Source organism: Meleagris gallopavo, chromosome 9 (genome assembly GCF_000146605.3).
Source record: "Meleagris gallopavo isolate NT-WF06-2002-E0010 breed Aviagen turkey brand Nicholas breeding stock chromosome 9, Turkey_5.1, whole genome shotgun sequence".
NCBI lineage: Eukaryota > Metazoa > Chordata > Aves > Galliformes > Phasianidae > Meleagris > Meleagris gallopavo.
In genome coordinates, this window is record NC_015019.2 from 8,088,562 (window position 1) to 8,111,418 (window position 22,857).

The window sequence follows — 22,857 nt, forward strand, 5'->3', positions numbered from 1 at the left end:
AGTGATGATCTTATGTGTATCTAAATCATTAAAAGTTGGATGCACTTCAGTTAGTAAAGTCTATGTAGCTACAGAGATTGGTGAAAGTGCTATCTAGGAAAGAAATGTACTTTTGAGATACCACGAGACTGGTACATTTATAAAGATCATTGTGAGCACAATAATTACATTTATGTTTTTTTTCTATCTTACATTCTATCTTACTATTACAAATAATAATCATACCTATTATGGAGTTAGCAAAAAAAAAACCCAAAAACTTCCACATCAGGAAACAACAAATCAGAAGCAGAAAGCAGTACTTCTCTACAGGTGTTGTTTTGTTTTCACTTTATGGTTAAGGCCCCTGTTAGCCCTTCACTTCCATACCTGAGGGGGAAGTAGAGGCAGTCTGATATAAGATAGAAGCATCCCCAGATCTTGTTGCCGGTTTTGCAAATCATGTCTCACCCACATCATTAATGCCTGGAATATAACTTCCTCATCTGGAACATTGATGTCATCACTAGACAGGAGTTTTGCAATCTCATTAGCAGGAAGTAAAAGAAATTCCTGGTTTTTAATAACTTCTGTGAAATGTTCCTAAAAGGAAAAAATAGATTTCAATGCACTCATGATTTTCACACCTTGAATTAACCTTTTCTTAGGTAATATATTCTTTGCATATACTGTAGTTCTGTTTTGTTCTAGGGTGTAGGGAAATAAAATACATATTCTATAAGTCAAGGAACCCCCTTCTACCATTTGAGAGAGACTGGTTTCTCTTTGAAGCTTTGCTCTTGTAGAGCAGAAGACCAATGATCAATTTCACCACTACCATGCTTATGGCTGCAGTTGGCAGGATTCCTGTTGGTATGTCCTGGCAGGATTTGCTACTGGCAGTTTTCACCATCAGTGTGATCTTAACATGCAGCTTAATAGGGAGTCAATTTGAAGATAAATGGTGTATGTTATGAATGCTAGGTGGGTATTCAAATTAACTGTATAGCTTGCGTTACAAGCGGATTTCCAAGCTTTAAACTCTATTAGATTTGCAGTTCTTTACCATCTGGTGCTGACTGTATGTCTCTACTCTGCAGCAGAAAATGGAGGGAAATTAAACTCACTTTTCTGACAGTACTTCGGGGGCAAATGGAAACTGGGCAGATCTTGAGAAAGTGGTCTAATAGCGTAATCTAGTGCTACAATAAAACAACTAACCCCAGGCATGATCACAAATATGAAATCGTTTGAACCTTTCAAAGAATTATTTTCCATAAAAGTATTACATTGTACAGGCCAGTACAACAATACTAGAATTGATATTGAAATATTTTATGTTTGCTTATGCTAATTCCAGAGAAATGTTTTGTTAGCTGTTTTTTGAAGTTATGTGCAGAGAAATGCATGTTGCATTTTACCCATATTTGGACTACTAGTTTCCATTTATGTACCTGGAAGAAATATATTCTATGTAGAGATCAGAAATAGGACAAATGAAGAGATTTTAGTTACTGATGTTTGTATTATTTATTTTCAGTAGTCTCTTAGCTTTCTGTAACTCTTTACAAGAGAACTCTACTGAGTATGTAAGTATGGAAGTATTAGTGGTTAGAGGATATGCTAACTTTTCTGTGCTATGTGCATCCTGCTTTAATATTTTGTGACATTCAGAGAATAGGAACAGGAAGGCCAGTCCACATTTAGTTACAAATATAGTACAAGATGTTTATCAGGACAAGGTCTATCTGCATGTAAAGATACTAGGCAGGAAACTGTTAATACTTTGCATCAATGACTGAAGTAGATGAAGGGAAAAGCTTCCTTTGTGTCTGTCTTTGTTGAATGGATGTGGGTTTATAGCTTATCTTCTGTAAGTGTTTAAATGTTACTAGTTCATTTGGATGATCTCTGTATTTACAGTACATCTTTATGGTCTTTTCCCTGAGGTACGCATTTTCAAGTGGTTGAGGCTGGCCTGACACAAAACAGAATGTTTTATTTATCCTCTTCCACAATGGTTTGTGTGCATGCATTGGGACAATCTCTGTTCTCCAATGTCTTTTGAAAATCAGCTCAGAAATCTGGCCTGTGAATAAAAATGGTTACAGTTGAGGCCCATGTGGCTGGGACTTGTGAGACAAAAGAGGTAGCAGAGGGGGGAATTTCCTGTTTTCAGCTGAGGATATAATGGTATGGAGCGGCAAGGACAATGCTGTTATGTAGGGCTTGAGTGATCCTTCTAGTTTCAGTGTCCTTTTTCAAACTTTAAAATATAAAAGAAATCTAGATTGCTGCTGAACAAACCATTCATTAGTATGACAGGAAGGAGCACAACCAGTGCCCTCAATCTGCACATGCCACTCTCATTTACTTCATCATGTGGAAGTGTGTGGTCTCTTCCTGGAATGCTCTTAGCATTATGAAGCCTCTAAACTGGTTTTGACATACTGTGCTAATATTTCAAGCATAAAGCTGCCATGTGTCTCCTAACAAGGAGTTCTTTTTATATCCATTTAGCTGTAGCGGTTGCTATTCTTTTTGTGTTTAAAGATGCTATAGCACATCTTGATGCCCTGAATATTTATCCCTTGATTTGGTTTCACAGCCAGCTATCTTGCTTCTCTGTTTCCACACTGAATATTCATTTCTCACTTTCAGCCGGAGGAGGATTATGCTTCAGTCAGAGATGTGCTTCTTTTTAGCATTCCAAATCTTTCTCATACATTCTTTATTTTGGATTTTGTTGTGTACGTGCCTCACCTTAAAATCAGCTTTGGAATTTTCTTGGTGTTGAATCTACAACATGTGAATGAGCCATTACTATTTTTCCTCTTGACGTTGTCCATGTTAAGGCCCTGTTACTTTTTTTTTTTTTTTTTAAGAAATACATGCCAATCATACGAATTTAAGTTCAGTAAGTATATCCTTCTCCAAGACAAAATTCTGAAATAGGAAGCCTAACTGAATATTTGGTTTTCTATGCACACTCTTCTCTCCTTCCAATGCTTCTGTAACAGTCACAGATCTGAAATTTCACTTTGGAGTCTGAGCTAGGCAGAGATGTCCCCAGGTCAGGGACTTTGCCAGGGCAGGAAAAGCACAGCCACTGCATCAGACTCAGAAAGCTTGCTCTGCTTCACCAAAGCCCATGTGTTTTCTGGGAAGAGTATTCACACTTGATGTTAACATTCTAATTGTAAAAGAGGTAGATTCTTTAACTTACCATAGTATATGTGTGTGCCACCTTCAGGAGCTCTGTGCAGCCCTGAGCATCTCCAAAGGAGCGGATCCCCAGGCAGTTGGAAGGATGAAGCTGCTTCATGAGGAAGTTGCAGCATACCTCAATGACCTGGGATAGCTGGAGAAGACAAGCTGCAGCTAGCAAACTTTCTATAGTGTCTTCCTTTAACTCTAGAATACCTGTGCAGTTTGCATGTAGGGAAAAAATACAAGTTTTCGGTCATTTTCTTTATAACTTTATTAACTTGAAATCTTCCCACTCCCTACTTTTTTTGTTCTTGCAAAAAAAAAATTGAAAAGTGGCCTGTGATTCACAGGTTCATTTTCCTTTAATGTTGAAGGAGTCTTTAAACACATCTTAAGAGACTTAAAGGATTTGGTGGATTTTGAATAAAATTACTGGAACATTTTTACTGACACTCTAACACTATCAGATCTGATTTTACTTGAAAAAAGAAATAAAGACAAAGAGGGGATTAGACAAAAACCTTTCCCAAAATTCACATGTGGGTTCCTGAAAAATGTATCATAAATTTGTATTACACATGAGAATTTCAGTATCAATAGCTAGGAAATGCTAACAGTAAATGCTTGCAGGAAACTTGATTTCCTCATTTATCTATGAAATGATTATGTGATTGTGGGATTTTTTTTATGTTCATAAACAGACTGGAAGGTGTTTATTTAATTAGATTTTTCATTCTTATGCTTAGTAGATACTTTGATTCCCTAGCTGATATCCAGCATTAAAATGCTATTCTGAAAGAGGTGAAATTTAATTAGGTGGTATGATTTTTAGATACACGTGGATAATAAGCAGCCCACCACCACTTCTTTGCATTCATTCTAATCTATTTCTTTGGGTGATTTATGTTTATTTAGTGCCTTATGCATGTTATGCAGCATTCCCTCCTGCCCGTGTTTATCTTCTTGTTTGTACCCACAAGCACATAAAGGGTCTATTTTGTGTATAGAAACTTCTGTTTCCAGTCTGGATTGCAGATGGCTTATCTTTCTTGAGATTTGTCTCTTTACACAACAGTCAAGATTGATGAAGTGCCTGACCTAGCAAGTGAAGTCTTCTGTTTTTGACATTTAAGATAATACCGTTATATTAATTACATTTGAGTCTTTGTTTTAATTTAATCTATTGCTATTCTAACCCATTTTTAAATTACGAGTACTATACAAATACTGATATGTACCTATAGTATGTCTTCCAGCCTCCCTGTCCTGATATGTAAATTGTGCCATTCTATTCTCATAAGCTAGCTAGAAATGTCCTGTGCGGGACATCATTTGAGAAGGAAAAACTGAATGTTACTGGTGATAGGTGCAAACTGAGGAGGTGGATCAGTTTATCAGCAAATATTCGTAAATTCAGAAAGCTGTTTTCCTGTTTGGTGTAGTGTTAGTACTTTGTGGAGAACCAGTTTTCTCCTTTCAAGAGCTGAGCATGTTTTGCCACAGAACTTCATAGGTTGGAAGAAGAAAAGGCTTTGCATTTTAGTTTTCTGGCTGGGGTGGCTGCCATCTTCCTGAGTAGCTTGCTAATCACAGAATATACAAACATCCAGAATCAACTGCACAGGTTTGAATGATGTGGATATTTCTGATTGTGATATATAGTACGCAGCAGTTACGTTCTGTGTCACTTTTTACCCTGCTTGGTATAGCGCTTGTAAAAGTGATTTCACCGTTCTCTGAGTTGGTCTTCTTGGCTGCTTGGTTCAACCCTTTGAGGTCCAACAATATAGGGTTAAATTCTAAAAACTGAGAGAAAGAAAGCAGGAGATATATATCTACATAGTATATGTGGGTGATGGAGGACTTACCTGTGTAGGCATAACGCACCAGAGCCTTCAGCGCATCCGGGTCCACTCCCTCCATCTTGATCTCCTCCTGTTTTGCTTCACGTACATCATTAGTGAACATTGCAGCAAAATAATCAGACACTGCACTGAGAACCAACCTTGAAATAGAAGCATTTTAGGAGGACTGCAAATTACTTCGTAATATACATAACAAGCATGAAGTTCAGTAATACTGTGTAGTAAATTGTGTGTGTTTTAGAAACATTCTCTTACAATAGAATTTGAATCATACAGTACTGAGCAGTAAATTTAAAAGGGTAATTAGTAACCTACTTCTGCAGTGACTGATCATTTACAGCCAGGCAGGGTAGGCATACATTTCCCTAGCATTTGAAAATGTCAGGCTCTGAAGCCATGTAAACCCAAGTGGGGCAGATACCTGTGAGCTGGAATCTTCTGGTCTCCAACTATGAGAAGAACATCGCACAGCTGTTTCTGCTGCAGATAATTTTCCATTTTGCGGAAAGTTTGCTCTGCGTGGTTTGTAGAGTGGAAGTACTCCTCAGAGCCATTGGTGTTCATACCAAGCAATGAGCTGCTGGTCGTAGACAGCCTGTGATGAAAGAGCATGAAATTAGTAGATTCTATTACCTTTACAATTTGAATGCAAATAACAGACTAATTCCTTGCCTTTTCAAGGAAATGTGTGTTATAAAAATATATTCTTCCCACTACAAAACTCTTTTAGATGTCCCACTTATAAATACTCATAAAACCTATCTATATGATTATTTTTTCCTTACTGCCTTCTAGTATGGTTCATGTTGCAGATTGAAATATTATTGATACTTTCTTAGAAAAGCTTTTTTTTCACCTGTTTCTTGTAAGATAGCAGTGCATTTCTTAATAAGCATCTTTATCACAAATGCTACAATCTGCAGCACTATTGTACTTATTCTAGACTTTTATAGATAATGGTTTCTCAGTTTATAATATCATTTTATTTACAATATCTCAGCGTATTATATCATATACTGTTAAAACCTAAAGCACCTGGTTGTTTTGTTTTTTTTCCAATTCCAAGGGCAGCAGAAGCTTGTCTTTGACACTGTCAGTGCATATCCAGAATCACAGCAGAGATGAAATCTCGTTATGAAATTAACCAGAGTGTTAGATTATGCTCACAGTTGAACATTTAGTTTAGAAAATACAGAAATAAAAAGAAGTGAATCAGTAGGATAATCAAAAAATATAAGTAAATTAGATCATTTATTTTCGAAGATTGTGCATAAGTAAATACTTAAATGGAATTCAGGGGGAACAATTAAAAATTATATGTAATCTGGAATTGTGACAGAGTAGAGTTTTTTGTTCCCTTTACGTTATAGAAAAGTTATGGAACATCAGTTTTCAGATTGATATGGAGCAAAATCAGAGTTGTTATGACTGCTATATCTCTAGGTTTCTCTAGGCCTTTTTTTTCCGTCTTAAAATCCATCAGTATGAAAATCTTCAGATTTTTGTGTCAGATTTGCAGATGTCCCCCAGTCCACTTACCAACATGACATCTTTGAGGTACTGGTATTTCAAAAGCCCTCATATCCAACTGCATGTGATACCTTTTTAGTGCACTGAGAACTAAGGCCCAAATCTGCCAGACTCACCGGATGTATATTGTTGGTGGTCTGCACAAACACATTATTTCTGGTGTAACTGAGCTGTGTCACTCCTGAATTGTGTGTCACCTGAGGAACTAATGCATTTCAAACCCTCAGATGTGCACAAATGCGTGCATATTTCTCTCTGGGTAAACTCAGATTCTGTTACTATTTACAAACATATTAAAACATGCCAAAGCAATGCAATGAACTCTAGCTTTCTTTTGAAACTTTGCTACAATGTCAAGTGCATTTTCTTTTTTTTTTCTTTTAAGTAAAAAGGGGCAAATCAAGTTCACCTATAACATGTATCCTTTGTAGTTTGCAGCTTACAAAAATTAATTTGTCTCAGTTTAATGACTATACTTTTTTTTTACTTTTTGTTTGTTTTGCTTCAGTGCTTCATTGAAACTGAAAAAGACTGAAAAATTAGATTATATGCTCATTAGTTTTGCATCAACTACTTGATGCCAACTCCATACTCTGTAACATTCTTGTTTTGCTATTTATCTCTTAAGCTTTCTTTCATACTTCAAACATTTGATTTCCAAGCATATTTTGCTTCAGACTCATTATATCAATTTTAAGTACTGTACTTTAATGTATTACACTGCTCTTATCCTTAATGTGTCAGAGTTCAGCCAGAGTAATATTCATTCATCCCTACTGCAGATGCACGGTACCAGTTTCTTGAAATTAGCAATTTCCAATAGAGTGTTTGCATTTGTGAGAAAGGCAGTCATTTTCAAGCAGTAAAGATTTAAAAAAGAGACTTATAGTCAAATCATTTTACTCAGTTCTGGGTCCTTTTTTTTTTCCTTATATGCCCTAGAGTGACCTTTAATTGCAGCAGAAATAACACAACCCTATAATTATTTAAAAAAAAATAAGATAAGATCTTCAGAGATTGAAGAGTACTAGAAGGAAAACAAACAAACAACAAAAAAAACTGGCTAACTTTGTAAATATAATTCTGTAGTTTTCCGTGATTTCTGTAATTTTCAGCAGCTGATTCAAAATAGTAAGTATAGTATTATATGGAGGGGATAAGTTAAATTCTGAGATATTTCTCTATTTCTTTCTGTGTATGACTATTACTGATATGCAGATAACTCAAATATAGAGCTTAAAAATTTAAATCTAGGGAGGAAAAAAGCAGTGAACTTTAAGAAGACAGAGGTTAAAGTACATTGAAGAAGGAAGTTGGGAAAAATATCAGTAAGTCTGATGTTAAAATAAAATCAGGGGTGCTGCAGACTGCACTACAGAGATAGGCAAGCTAGCTACAGATGTATTAACTTGAAGTATCTACCTGTCTTGTCTTGTTCCATGAGAAGACAACACATTAAGAGATCTCATAGTTCATGTAAACCTACTCAGAAGCATGTAATGGATGAAGAACTACTAGTTTTCTATAAAATGTGTATGAGTTTGGACAAAAAAAATCTGAAATATATTAAATAATAAGATTTCCAGAGGTACATTAGCCTTTTGATGGCCAAGTAATTAGTTTTCAATTAGTCAAAAGGGAAAATTACTGAAAACCTGTTCTGAAGAATCAGAAACCTGAGTAGCTTATTGCCACCTTTGTGATAGTGCTGACTAGGATGCTGAGATGTATTAACACCATTAGCACTAGTTTAAAGAACTTAAGATCTCAGATTAGCCTGAAGAGAGCAAAGGTAAATCTATACTTAAATGATTTCAAAGTTGCTGAGCTGCACAAATTTCATCTTAGGTAGAGAGCCAAGTGAAATAATTTCAGAATTTTCCCATAAGGACTTGTAAAGGATAGTGAAAACATGGTACTTTTGTTTAAAAAAAAAAAGAAAGAAAGAAACACAAAATATTTGAGCAGACCTTCTAAACTGGAAACCTGAAAAAGTAATCAAACAGTGTTAAGTATCTAAATGACAACAAGGAGATAAATTCCAGCCAGCATGGCTGTTCAGAACAAATCATGTCATAGCAATTTTTTTTTTTTCTTTATGACAAGATAAGAAAGCTTACTGGGAGAAAAGAATTAGATGTCAGAAGTCATCTTGACTTTTGGATGACTTCTGACAGTATTTCACATGACGTTTTCAAAACCAAGATAGGATGGCATGTCTTAAGTGTAATAAATAGATAGCAACAACTTGTATAGGTACTTAACATTTTTCTAAGCCAGAAGATGTTCTCAATGAACTGCAGTTGAATTCTGCATCTTATGCTGCTCCGTATTTTCATTACAGACAGGTATACAATAGAAATAGGGTATAATCATCACACCATTAAGTGATAGCAAATTGACAAATTTGGGGAACAGAACTGAAATGGAAAGTGTTATCTTTGTCTTCAACTTTTTTGACCTTTGGGCAAATTTGTATTTTTCAAAGACCTGCTCATACTTGCATGTGAGTAATTACCTGAACAAACTACAGGATAAGAAGACAGAAGGTAACAGCTAGATAGTAATGAATCCCAAAAAAGCTCTTTCTTGGAGGTGATGATGTGGAGGGAAAATTTAATCTTTCCTTTGGTTTGGGGAATGGAAGTGGCAAGTTTTGTGGTTCATTCCAGGCCTGTTCTCTACAATTCTTTAAATTGCTGAATTATATAATATATAATATAATATATATATATATAATATATATAATATATATATTATATATATATAAAGACTGGATGTTGTGTTGAGGGACATGGTTTAGTGGGAGCTATCGGTAATAGGTGAACGGTTGGACTGGATGATCTTTTAGGTCTTTTCCAACCTTGGTGATTTTATGATTCTATATTAAAATCATTTTCTGTCTTCATAAAGTGCTCTTCATTAATCAACACAGCACTCTTCATTAATCAGTTTATAAATGATAAATTCACTTTTCATCTTTATTTAATTATAACATGATAAAACATAAATGCCATTTAATTGCCATGTCCTTTTTAAACTAAGTATGATCACAGAATCACAGAATCACAGAATTGTAAGGGCTGGAGCCTCTTTAATTCTGCCTGTGGCCAAAAAAAAAAAAAAAAGAAAAACCCTTAATGATTAGGAAGCCTAGAAGCATAATATTGCATGAAAACCAGATAATGAAATGCATATTTTGATCTGTTGTTCTTGATAAGGCTATTATTTATATTTTTGTAGTGACCACTCTTGTGTTGGATATTTGTTGAAAGCACCTAAGTATTTTTCTTTTAATACTTGTGAAGTCCAGTTCAACCATCAGTTCAGTCATTGCTGTTACTTACAGGTTGTTATTTTGGTCCTCTGAGCTGTAGGTCACCCCATCCATAACAGCAAACCAGATAGCAGTTAGAGACATTGCTAGGAGACATTAGGCATCTTAAGCCTTTATCACAGCTGAGAACATCCATGTGACTTCGACTCTGAGGTTTATTGGATGTGCTTTAGCAGTGACAAGATGTCAGACAAAACTGCAACTTCATCAATTCAGTTTGTTTGTACAGCAATATTTACAAAGCAACTCATCGTTTTTTTCCTTCTGATTTGTTTGTGCTTATTCGAGAAAGCTATAGTCAGCCCCCACATAGGCAGATTCTCCCCCATGCAGCTGCTTGAGTTCTGACCCTCTGTTGGAAGGTGTCTGGAGCTGGAAGTTGAAAGATGCTACCTCCTTAAGCCAAATTGTAGGGCCCCTAAATCAGTTGGCTGAGATATGAAGAAAAATATTTCTATTAGAAAGCGACTTCTAAACACAGCATAAAATAATTATAAAGTTTATGCACTTGTATTAATTGCTTGCTGACAACATGCAATCAGTAGTTGTCCTAACCTCTACCTTAATATTCAATATTTCCTAATAGTTCTACTGTAGTTGTCTCCTTTCTTAGATGTTGCTGGTAAATATAACATCTAAATATTGTGCAAAAAGTTGTGGATCAAAAATTATGATCTTAAAGTGTATGGAACATTAGCATGCAATGGAATAACAAAGTAACTGTAGCAAAGGAAGAAGTAAACAACTGAAATGTACAATTACTGAGGTGAATAGAGAGATTGCTGACTTCCACTGAAAGTTCACACTGGCAATCCCTTTAGAAATTGGAGATCTGAATAACAGCCTATCTTTAATAAGTTCTTTTTGCAATTTTTCACAGAAACTTGCCACCTTTTTCAGTTGGCAGTAGTTAAGATAATTTTATGATTCATAATGAAATGAATTGAGACTAGGTTATTTCAATTATCCTGTGAATTGGAAGCATGCTTTTGGTGGGATAATTCCACTGGAGAGCACCTCAGCACTTTGCAGGCCTTTATGATGGTGTCAGCTGTGTCCCCAGCATCATTTCACATTACAAAGAGGCTCGATCCAAATAGTCTTCCCACGAAGCTCCTTTTTCCTTTAGAAATTGTATATTTATTTTTTTAATGGTGGATGTTAGTTGTAAAATTATTTTCCTGTCTCACTGCAGTGCTGATTGTTCTTAGCATATATACTGCCTCAGACTATCTTATGCTTCTGGGAAGACAATTTGTTGAAAGCTTTATGCATTCCTTTATTGGCATCTTGTGTCTTCAGTGGAGATTTATGTTTGCAATTTGTTCTATACAGATAAGTAAGAAATGGAGGTATTTGTGTGTACACAGTAAATAGTTTTCAGAATTTTGTACTGTGTAAAAGCACAATAAGATCTGATTCGTATCTTCTTTGGTTGGACAGCAACATTCTGTGAATTATTTTTAACTGCTCAAGGGAAACATTTAAAAATTTCACTAATAAATGCTTGTTTGAGAGTCAGCATGTATAACAATTTGTTCTTGACTTTTGGGGCTCAGTTTTGAAAATTGTTCAGTAACTTTTTTGCAGAACTGTTCAGAAACTTTAAGAGACACTAAAATGAGGCATCAACTGGCCTCCCATTCTGTTATGTCAGCAGGACAAGCTGGGAAGGCTGTGGATGGGGCTGTTGCCTTCTGTGGATTTGTACTTCATGCCCCAGGCTGCCTTCCCAGTGGGACGCTGCAGGAGTGCAGTCCCTTGGGAGAGCCACAGCCCTGCGTGCAATACTTGTTGGCTGAATGTGGGAGTTTCTAGTGATCCAGTGCACATGGTTCAAATCACTGAAAGGACTGTAGGAACAAAATTCAGCAGCTATTTCTTCAGATTCTCAGTGGCCATACAGTGTAAATAGAGACTTTTATCATGGTGATATGTTAGTGTTAACATTTGCAATGTAGTAGGGATTTTCAAATTAAATAATGGCTTTCCTCCTCATTCAGAATAATCTGAATATGAAATTTTACTATAAATTTTATAACGACATGAGATGAATTCATAAAAATTGGGACTCCGCTAATATCTAATCAGTCTGGAGAGTGCACTAGATGTACATCCCTGAGTGTTTTATTATAATAGATATCTGTCTATCTGTATTTAATGATGAAGTGTCTCAGACAAATCATTTAAATTAATGCTATCTCAAATCATCGTTCAGAATGATCCTCCAAAAGAATTAACACTGTTCATTTCCACTGTGTAACGGAGAGTAATAACTAAGTAAAATGTTTCAGTAAAAAATATACAAGTATATATGTTGCCATATAAAATCTCACCTGTGTTCTGATTTTAAACAAAATATTTTAGTTAATGTGTTTTTCCTAAGACAGATAAGAAAGTTGTTGCTCATAAAAATTTAGCGTGTAAGAAAAAATATAAATTATATGGAATGTTTTGTTGCCTTAATCAATGCACACTCAAAGACTCCAATAAGAGTTCTGAAATCATCACTGCAATAACATGATTTCTAACTCAATATTTACATTATAAGATTATGTTGGTGAAAATTAAAACTCTTTGAAGGAGAAATTCAGTGAGGTTGCTTACTCCTTGCTCAACTTTCATGTAGCTGGTGATAATACGTTTAGGTAATTTAATAGCATCTCCCTAAAGAACTAAAAGACATTATCTCAAGTTGTCAAAATGTGCAAAATGAAAAATAGTGACTAGATGCTGGATGTGGCATTTTTAGTTAGAGGACAAAAAACAAAAACAAGCTAAGGTCAACAAATTTTGCTTAAACCCAACCATGATTACTGCTAGATGAAACTAATTAGTTCCATGATTCTTACTTCATTAAGCGTGCTTCAGAGAGACTTCTGATGAGAGACCATGCGGAGGAGAAGGCCTGCTTATGTGCTCAATTCAGTTTTGAATTCATTGTAACTCTAAGTGAACAGTGTAAGGAAGCATTAATTTAAACAGCTAACCAGTAATTGAGATGCATATTGAATTCCTCTGAAGAGGAAGTCAGAGGCACATCTGGCACATCTATGGCATCTCGTGGGAGCTTCATACTGAGCAACTTTATTGGCATAGTGTAGCACCAAGCCAAACTAAATTTATTTTATAGATGAGTCTGCCATCCTTAAGTGAATGAAAAAACAAATGAGGACAAAAAATTAGTGCTGACTTACAACCTTGTTCCTTTCTGTGCTTTTCTCACTGCTTCATTGTGTTCTGATTGAACAGTCTGGCTCCTTCATGGCTGTAACTTCACAGGAACCTGTCTTAAAATTGCCTATAAATCCAGTATGACAAGATTTATCAAGAGACTGAGTTGGCTGTACTGCCAGGTGATTTTACTAGGTCAAGTATCTCAGAGAGAGAGATCAAAAGTCTGTCCTAAGCCATGGTACTTGAATGTAGAATAGTGGGGTTTCTTTGTAAGTAATCACATAGAAAGGAATTTCTGTCCTTGCATGTAGTTTTCTGTAAACTAGCTAGATAGACTGGTAGTAATCTTCAGTAATGTCCTCTGTGAGAGTTAAAATTGTGACTCAGAACAAGCATTTCAATCTTTAAATGTTTATAACAAGTATTATGCTAACTGATATGTAGGTATGGTTGATTTAAAGCTCTTCATGCAGTCTTAGTTCAGTGGTTACATATGTTTTGAATTACAGGTTATGACTCAGAGAAGCAGCACAGAATTATTAGGTGTATTGGACAAATTAGAGGATTTTCTTTAGAAAGCTCTAGTGTGATGTCTAAAATAACTGCTGGTTTTATTGCATCAATTAAATTACTTGGTAACAAGAATCAATTTCTACCTCTTTCCTAACCAGTCTAAACCAAGTTTGGTGGTATTAAGATTTATACAAATGATTGACGTGTATTAAGGTCACTTAGAGCCCAAAACTTCAGTCACACACAAGCTCTAGGTCACTGGAAGAACAGTAACTCAGGCCAAAACAAAACAAGGATTCAAAACTCAGAAGGGAGCACTGTAGGTATGGATTTGTATTTTTGCTTCTTTCCTTCTAAAGCACCATGCAAATTTCTCTTATTGTTGACTCCCTGTATCACCTCTCTATCTGACCACCTGGTCAGGAGGAGAAAGACATTTGCCTGGACCTTAGATGTTTGTCCAGGTGCTTTGCCTTAGTTTGGGACTGTATTTGTGTAGTTAATGCACACCCTGGAACAAGTGCTTATGGAAGTGATCTGAGCTCTCCTGCCTGCACAACAGAGAGGCAGGTGAGTCCTTGGTCATGGCAGACTGCAACTGCTTTCTAGGCTATCACCTAACTGAGGTCTAAAGAGGTAAAGGGAGCATGCCCAATACTGTTGAAGTAAATCCTGCTTGGCTGCAGCAATAAAGCAGATTATATGATGTGTTTTGGCAAGTCAAATCTGACCAGGGGTCAGAAGGGTGGGTCAGAAATGGCATCACCAGACTTACTCCCTGTGTTTTCCCTATGTATATGGTACAGGCAAATCCTTTGCCTACATAGCTTGCTATCTGTATGTGAACTCAAATGGATCTCAACTGAAGGTGATATTTCAACAAACATCCTGTTTGGAAACAGAGGTTTCTGGTTACAAAGCTTTTTCTTTAACACAGTGGTCATGGAAGAACTGGGGAAAAAAAAAAACTAACTCCCACCAAAAACGCAGAATGTGACTAAGATTAAATTACTGAGATATTTTTGTCTGCGTGTGTGTGTATGTGCTTCTCTATTTCTTCACATTCTGAAATGGTGTGACAAGGAGACACAGAGCTTTCCTGGGCATCTGTGCTAAATGAACACCGTAGAAGAGGTTTCCCTGGCAACGCAAACCATATGTAATAGCTCAAAATAGCTTTTCTCCAGCTCCTAGGATTTCTTAGTGGTTTGCTTATGATTTCCATTTAAATCAAGGTATGTTTTCACTGTTCAAAAAGGTTCATTTTCCCAACTTCTATTAAAATGAACAGGCTTTGAAAATGCTTGTCTTGCAAGAGTGCCTCCCTTCCTCTTCTAATTAATGAGGTAAATTCAAGCATAGCAAATGGTGACAGCGGCTCTCCACTTTGTCAAATGTATTCCTTTTGTGTTTGCTGTTCAAAACACTTTATTATAACTGTGCTGGTGGTCACTATCACTGGTTGAAACAGAAAACTTCAAGTAGTAGTCTGACTTTTGTGATATTATAATCATGGGAGCTATATACATTATGTGGTATTATCGTGAGAAATACTAGTATAATGCATCAGTTGTAATGTACACATTTAAAGTTTGCATGTTACTAGCAGGCTTTAGGAAAATTGTGGTGCTTAAAAACACTAAGCAGTTCTTATTGTGTTCATAAGAAAATAGGTATCCAAGGTTATCTTTAATATGAACAAGCAGTGGTACCAAGAGCCTAAATTGTTTCTCTGCATTTATATAAGAAACACGTAGCAAATCTGAGATAGAATCAGTGGATGTTAATTTTGAGTTCCTAACACAGCTACTCGTGAAGTCATACATTTTACAAGTTAGAGGCAGTCTTGGAGAGCTTGTATTTGGTTAAATCAATTGCTAGTACTTGGGAAAGATTCTTGTCCAACAATTTTCAAAATATGCGTAGCAGAACCAAAGAAAGATTGAGGAATCGTTCTTTTCCAATGAACATTTATTTAGCCTAAGTATGTTTTAGCTGATAAAATAATGAAGAAAACAATTGACAGTGTTCTGTTTTGTTCTGTTTCATTTCTAAGTAAGGTATCCTTCTATATCTGTGCCCTTTTTCTTGACAAAATGCTTTTAAAGCAAAGCCATTTAAATACTGTATCATATATTCTAACTTCACGTGAATATAGTATCTACAAGGTCCTCTACATGCTTTTAGTTATCTTTCTGCTTGTGAGCAGTAGACAAAATTTTAGTGAATTATCCTGATTCATCATATAAAATGAAAACAGTTTCTAGAATGAAGTATAAGATGATTTATGGTAGTAATTAGTGGATAAGCAGAATTGTTGGAAAGACCCAGGCCATGAGTTCTTGTTCTATCTATTTTAATTAGCTTTGAATTGAATTTTGACTATTAAGCATTTTCTTGGGAAAGGGGAAGGAGGAGCATTGGGAGATTTGTCAGAGCTGAGTGGTGGAGTCTGAGTATAGAGTCACTGATGTGGGGCCTGATTACACACAGGAAGAAACTTTTACAGTTCTGATTTAGAGATTTTTGAGTTTAGTTCCTATACTCCCTTTAGCTCATTCTGTAAATCTGTACTTCAGCATTTCTGTATTTATTTATCTTGCATACCTACAGACATTATATACAAGACATATTCTTTATTATATCACCTGATGTAGTTATTCTTAAAATATAGTATCATTATTTTCTTCTAGCTGAATGAATTAGTATGCAGTGGGCTAACTCTAGCTGATTTACTGCAACAAATCTCTTTCTTTCTTTAACTGTGAAAGATTTAGTAATGTTCCTTATGGCAGTATTGCAAATATATTTTGTGTGTGTGTGTCTGAGTTGTTTACTTTGAACTATGAACATAAATTGTTCATTTCTTTTACATTTCTGTCTGTAATTTTCAAATCAAGCAAACTCTCCCCCTTTTCCAATAATGCTTCAATAATCATACAATTGATTTCATATACTATTGATTTTGCAGTTGCACATGTTTATTATGTCTGTGGAACATGCTCTGCATTGGTCACATGTGTTTAATCATCTTAACTTTTTCTGGAGACATTAGGCAGAGACTTTAAGAACAGTAATAAGTCTTTAAGAAGTAATTTAGCAGCTGTCTTTGCTGAGAGCACACTGCATGGAGAAGAAATGAGAAGATAATTGAATCATAAAGAAATTGGTTTGAAATTGATAGAATTGTCATAGTTTCTTAAATTACTATTAAATGGTATTTTTTTCCTTGTCTCTAATAATTCATCTTTGAAAGCTGTGCATGTTAAGTGTAAGCCTGTGTGTCAAGCTCCTCCAAAGATGTTGCAGTAGAAGGAGAAAATAGGCATAAAATCTGCTGAGGAAGCTTTTGAGGCATTGATTCTCATTTCTGTACCAAGGGATCCTATATGAGGCAATAGCATTTGTTTAGTCCAAATGACTTCAGTAGTCACTGTTCATTACATTCTCACATTGCCTGAAAAGCCCTGTCCTTCCTTGCAGTTTAACAACTTCAAAGAAAAGGGTAAATGTGCATTTTGATTTCAGTTTTGCATGAGATGCCACTTACTAGAACTTCACAAATTTTCTACTTTTAGCAAACAGCAGATGTCACAAGAAAATTTTCTCAGTACTCTCACCTATTTTTAAAAACAGCTGTGAGACAGTTACAGTAAAATACTATCAAAACTCAGCTCCACTAATTATCTATGCCTTTTCTCAGTTCATAAGTAAAACTGAAGTAATATTTGGCACCAGCAGATGCAGCATCTCACTGTTGCCAACGGGCTGTTCTTCCAACATTATTGCCACAAATGCTCAGCTGCAAACCTTTCTTCCACTGCATTAAAATGTTGAAATGCCACATAGACTATATATCCATCACTTCTGAGAGGAGATTGGCTACAATATCTTAAACAATCCATTTTCAGTGTTCCAAGCTTCAAATTTGTATTTTGACCTTTATTTAAAGCTTATCTTTAGCAGACAATTACTTTCTGCTTTTCCCTGAGGTTGTAATGAAGCATTTTGGCTGTCCATAGCAGACTGACATAAAATCATCTTTTTAATGTATATTGCATATAAGTCAACATATAAAGTATTAAAGAAACTGCAAAATTCTCCATAAAACAAAAATATTTTCTTAGCTTCTATTTAGGATCAGAATTAAGTAATATTACACTGGAGACATTATCTGATAAAAATAAGATGATTTGTTGGAAGTACTATATTTAGGGACAAAGAACTGCAAAAATGTACAGATGGTTAGGGAACGCGTCTTGGTGCAGGGCTCACATGAATCACAAGCTCAGCAGCTGCTCAGCCTGGAGAAGAGGAGGCTGAGGGGAGGCCTCATGGCGACCTACAGATCCTCACAGGGCAGCACTGAGCTCTGCTTGCTGGTGACAGCAACAGGACCCAAAGGAACAACATAGAGCTGCATCAGGGGAGGGTCAGGTTGGGGGTCAGAAAAAGGTTCTGCACCAGAGGGCAGCGAGCATGGCTCCAAGCTACCAGAGCTCAAGGAGCTCTTGGACAGTGCTCTCAGACATTAGTTTTTAGATTCTGGGTGGTCCTGTGTGGGGCCAGGAGCTTAACTCATTGGTCTTTGTGGGTCTCTTCCCAAATTGGGATATTCTATGATTCTGTGTTCTGTTGAATGTCTTTTGGGCTACTGCAACAAATAAAAGGGTATTTTTTATTTCAAGTATCTTTTATTTCACTGTACTTTGAGCCAAGGCTATTATCTGCTAATGGAAATAAGAATTTTAGGGAAATCTCTGATATAGAGGATAATATGTGCAATAATCTTGTATGTATATATCAGTGATAGTATGGGAAATTGTTAGTTATTTCCATATTGTTGGCAAAGAAAAAAGATGATGTGAATTTTCATGTCTTACACAAAAGGAACTGTCAAAATAATTGATCGTAAATAGTAACTACAGAAAATTGCTTCTGTTAAGAAGGTACTCCTCCTGAGTATCTGAGTACACCCATCAGCACCAGCTGCTTGGATTATGACATCAAAAGAGTGTAGTAAAATTAATTAATTTTGTCTCATATGGAAGATTAGAGAGCATATATCTTTACCAAAACTGAAGTTTGTCAACCAAGTGGATTTGTGAGGTTTTTCAGCTGTACAATTATAAGTGCATAAAAGAAAAATGTTGAATGGATGCTAGATTCATTATTGAAATCCCACTGCCTTGGGTTACTAGGAGGAATAGAGGTACTTTGCCAGCTTACATGGTCTTCAATAGTATACTTACAGAACCATAACATACCTTCCAGCATAAATTGATGTGGCAGCATAGCATAATGTAAATACATAATAGGTATACTTCTTGCACTATAAGATCAGTACAGTCATGTCTGTGAGTCCAAAATTAATCAAGCAAAGTAATCAAGGTAATTTAATATCATGGATTCTTCCTATTAGGAGGTATGAATGCCTTTTCAGTTTCTTTGCACAAGTGCTTTTCCATATCTTGCACGTGAAAACAAAGTTTTTGTTGATCATCAAACAAAGTCTAACAGTGAAATCTTGGGATTTTCTATGATATATCTGGTCAACTTCCAGACCATTCTCTTTGAAAGAAATAGGATTTCTTCAAGGAATTTTGATATCCCTGGAAAAAGTTGAACTTTATCATGTTCCAGATAGTTAAAAGAAATGTGAAATTATCAACAGACTAGGTAAAGTATACAATAGGCACATGCCTTCTGAACTAGAAGCAATTCACAGCTTATTTACCATACATTGTTTCAAAGCTCACTTAAGCTCCTGCTTCCTTTAAGCCAAACCTGAAATATTTGATGTTGTTTAGTCTTTATTTGCATGTCTGTGTTCTGCAGGTTTAGCCTTATGACTATCCCATTAATCCCATAGTATCTTATAGCAAAAAATACAGTGTACAAATAAACGGAAGAAGTTGGCATCCATTCAGGTTTTAACTGGTTTCTCTGTTTTTCACATGTGTAAAGGTCCTCATTCAAGGAGTCAGTTGGTGAGAATCAGACCAGGCAAATAAAATCCATATCTTTCCAGAACTACAGGTGCAAACTTTGTAAGGATCTTTTAGTAGGTCAAGGAGCGTCATTTAAAATGCTTCCAGAATATTTTTGATACCTTTTAAGTGTGTTCTTCTAGCAGCAAGACAGTCCCCAAGCACACTGGGAAGTTTATCCTAACCATGAGTCAATAAGCAATTTATTTATCTGTTATGCACATAGCATTTATTGGTTGGTCACATCTCAATTGGGTATTGTTACTGAAAAAATACTGTGTTCTCATCCCTTAAATTCTCATTGTCAGTCATTTGTCAAGGGCTAGTATTCAGGAAGGAGCCTGTAGGTCAGAAAGGTTTTGGACTACTTATTTTGTATTGGGTACAGGAGCACCAAAAAGGTTGAAGAAAACAGGATTAAGTGTATTCATGGTAGAATATTCAAAATGGAATAGTTCTTTGGAACTTTATTTACCTTTTTTCCTCAGTAAACAACCCATATTTCATCAGACTCACAGATCCTGCCTAATTAGTGAAGTCAATAAGTTCTGAGGTTTCTGGAGAAAGATGTCTCAATTTATTTTGAAGAAATAAGGAATATTCTTCTAATGTTTCCTCAGCTTTTTTTGGTAGAAAGAATTAAGTTGCTAGTAGAAATTGCATATATCCTGTTTAAGATTTAAGCATTGCCCTGATTTCCTAACCTTTCCCACTATTTTGAATGTCCAAGTGACAAGTAGTAGTATGTTCAACTTGTCATGCTGTAGAGTCCAGCTAAAAATGGAACTTCTGCAGGCAGAGGTAAAATGATTGGATTAGAGTCAATGCTCAATGCTCACAAGACAAAATTCCTTTTACAGAATAAAAGGACAATTTGTATGAAGTTGTTTTTAGTATCCTCAGGTATGAATGTGAAAGAGCACATGGAGGCAATAATTACATGGTTCATTCTTCATTGACTTTAGTAGTGTAAGAAGATGCAGTTAGGGAACTTCCAAATGCCTGATTTTCTACCCAAGTGATTAGCATATTAATTCTTGTGTGTCGTGTGTTAGATGCTACAGAAGAAGAGAAAGACAGATTATTTGCTTAGCTGTTTCTCCTGATATATACTGAAGAAATTGGATCTATGTTATAGCATCTTTAAGAATATATTCTAATTCCTTGAAATAAAATTTTAATTAGAGTGAAACACATAGTGGCATTTGACTTTCTAAACAAAGTCTTATAAAGTCAGCACTTTAAGGTGTTTAAGAATTCCTTTATCCTACAATGTGCTTTTACTGATAACTTTACAGAAAACACACATGACTATACCAATGGGTTATGATACACATTCCCAAAATTCTTCTAAAATCTGAAAACTTGAACAACTCAACAGAACGTAAATTTGAATGAATATGAAGGAACAACATTTCATGAGGTCTTGGCATAAAGTTTTTATATAGCTGGAGAAAATGTCACATCTCATTTTAGAAGACAGTGCCTCAGTACCTTCCAAACTGAATTCATTATGCTTTTTTTTTAACTTTCTTCATCAGACAACAGTCTTATCTTGATTATTCACCCTTCTTTATATTTTTCAAACTAAAATTACTTTCTTTTTAAGATGTGCCTGTGTTTGCTTCCCCCTCTCCACCCCAGGAAATATGTAATGTTATTTGAAGTAAGTTATGCCAACAAACTAGTACATGAATGAGCACACAAAACTATCCTACCTCACTGATTTTATTTTGTAATGATTTTACATAGCATCCATTAAGACTGTTTTCAGAATGACATTTTGAAAGGCATTTTTTCTGTTCAGTCTGCAAATGTTCCCTATACCAGATGTACAACTTGAAAAACAGCAACTCCTAAAAATACACAAACTGTCAGATTTGTTTTACTGAGAGAAACTATAACTTCAGTTAAGATGGATTTCTATTTAAGTACAGTATAAATATCTGAAATTATTCCCAAAGACTTGATGGCAGTCTTATCTAATGGTACAAATAATTGCATTGTAAATGCATAATTTGAGTCAAAGTAGGGATAAAGGAGAAGTAAATTTGTTGCTGTAGGAGCTATTACTGCTGACATCAGTTCTGAAAACATCATCAATCTAAATGGTATGTTTAACCAAATAACTTGTGCTTCTGTTTTCTTCTGCCTATGAACATCTTAAAAATAGCTCTTCCTTTGTTCTTAGACCTTTAAGGTGGCATAGCTGTAATATCTTTTAACCTGACCTTATAGAAAATATTTGTCCGTTAGTGTGCTAAACAAGCTGTGAAGGTAACGTTATTTCAAAGAAACCTTCAAAAAAGCAAGTAATGATGCTTCCTTTCCACTTAGTTCAAGGTTAATTATGCTTGTCAAGAAGGCACTAATAAAAGGCAGTGAGGAATTTGACAAACTGATGGCAACCACACAGACTGCGCATCTCCAGCAGTTCTCATTTGTCAAAGTTGCACCCATTGATAAAGTCAGAATGAGGACAGCATTTCAGAAAGCTCATTTCTTCATTGTCTTTACACATAATAAGTCAAGACAAAGAATTAGTATGTCATAAACTGTAATAGGAAAAATTTGACAAGCTGGTGGATTTTTTTTAATTTTTTTTTTGAGGTTCTGAAATGACATATCAAACCTCTACATTTCACAATCCTTCAATTCACTTCTTAATGTGAATGCATTTCTATTTGTATGAGTGTGGGTGTGCACATACATAAAGTGAGATTAACGCAGTAAAGAATTCTGCTTAAGAAAAAAGACAGTTTTAGGGAATAACTTGGATAGAAGTACTGCTTTTGAAGTTCAGACTTTAAAACTCCTACCTCTCTGCAGATTCATCTGAATTTTCCTCTGTGATCATCTGCAACTCCTGTGGGGTTTTACTTGAATCTTCCTTGACGCAGTTTTCCTCTGTGTTTGCTTTGGGAATATCTTCATTTGATCGAAGCTGTTCTATGAGGTTTTGTTGATGCCAGGTTTGAATCGATCGGTGGTGCGCTGGAGTTGGACCGGGCACAGGCGCCAATATATTGTGGTGGACAGGACTGCTGTTTTTCTTCAGCCCATTTCTGTCCCGAGAGTGGTTCTTCAACCTGTTCTGCACCGGTGTCCCTCTGTGCTCATATCCTTCCTGCTGGTGGCAGCCCCCCGTGCCTGCGGAGCTCTGCGAGGGGTGGCTGAACCACCTCCAGCGGAGCCTCAGGATCTGCTTCACATCAAACTCTTTCTTTCCAGATACTGACATTGTTTCAGGAAAAAA

At 35.8% G+C, this 22,857-nt stretch overlaps 1 protein-coding gene and 1 long non-coding RNA gene across 3 annotated transcripts in view; one reads left to right on the top strand and one right to left on the bottom strand.

The window, feature by feature from the left end:
* The window catches only part of KLHL4 (kelch like family member 4), a 34,429-nt gene extending 11,580 nt beyond the window's left edge, over positions 1-22,849 (bottom strand). Inside the window, exons 1-5 of the mRNA XM_003208363.4 lie at positions 22,421-22,849; positions 5,476-5,649; positions 5,058-5,194; positions 3,206-3,402; positions 370-582 (exon numbers count right to left, since the gene is read on the bottom strand). Coding sequence (XP_003208411.2) covers positions 370-582; positions 3,206-3,402; positions 5,058-5,194; positions 5,476-5,649; positions 22,421-22,842 — 1,143 coding nt within the window. The 5' untranslated portion in view covers positions 22,843-22,849. The remainder of the gene's footprint in view (positions 1-369; positions 583-3,205; positions 3,403-5,057; positions 5,195-5,475; positions 5,650-22,420) is intronic.
* LOC109369053 overlaps positions 1-22,857 on the top strand; it is a 48,221-nt gene that overhangs the window by 14,918 nt on the left and 10,446 nt on the right. The window lies entirely within an intron of this gene.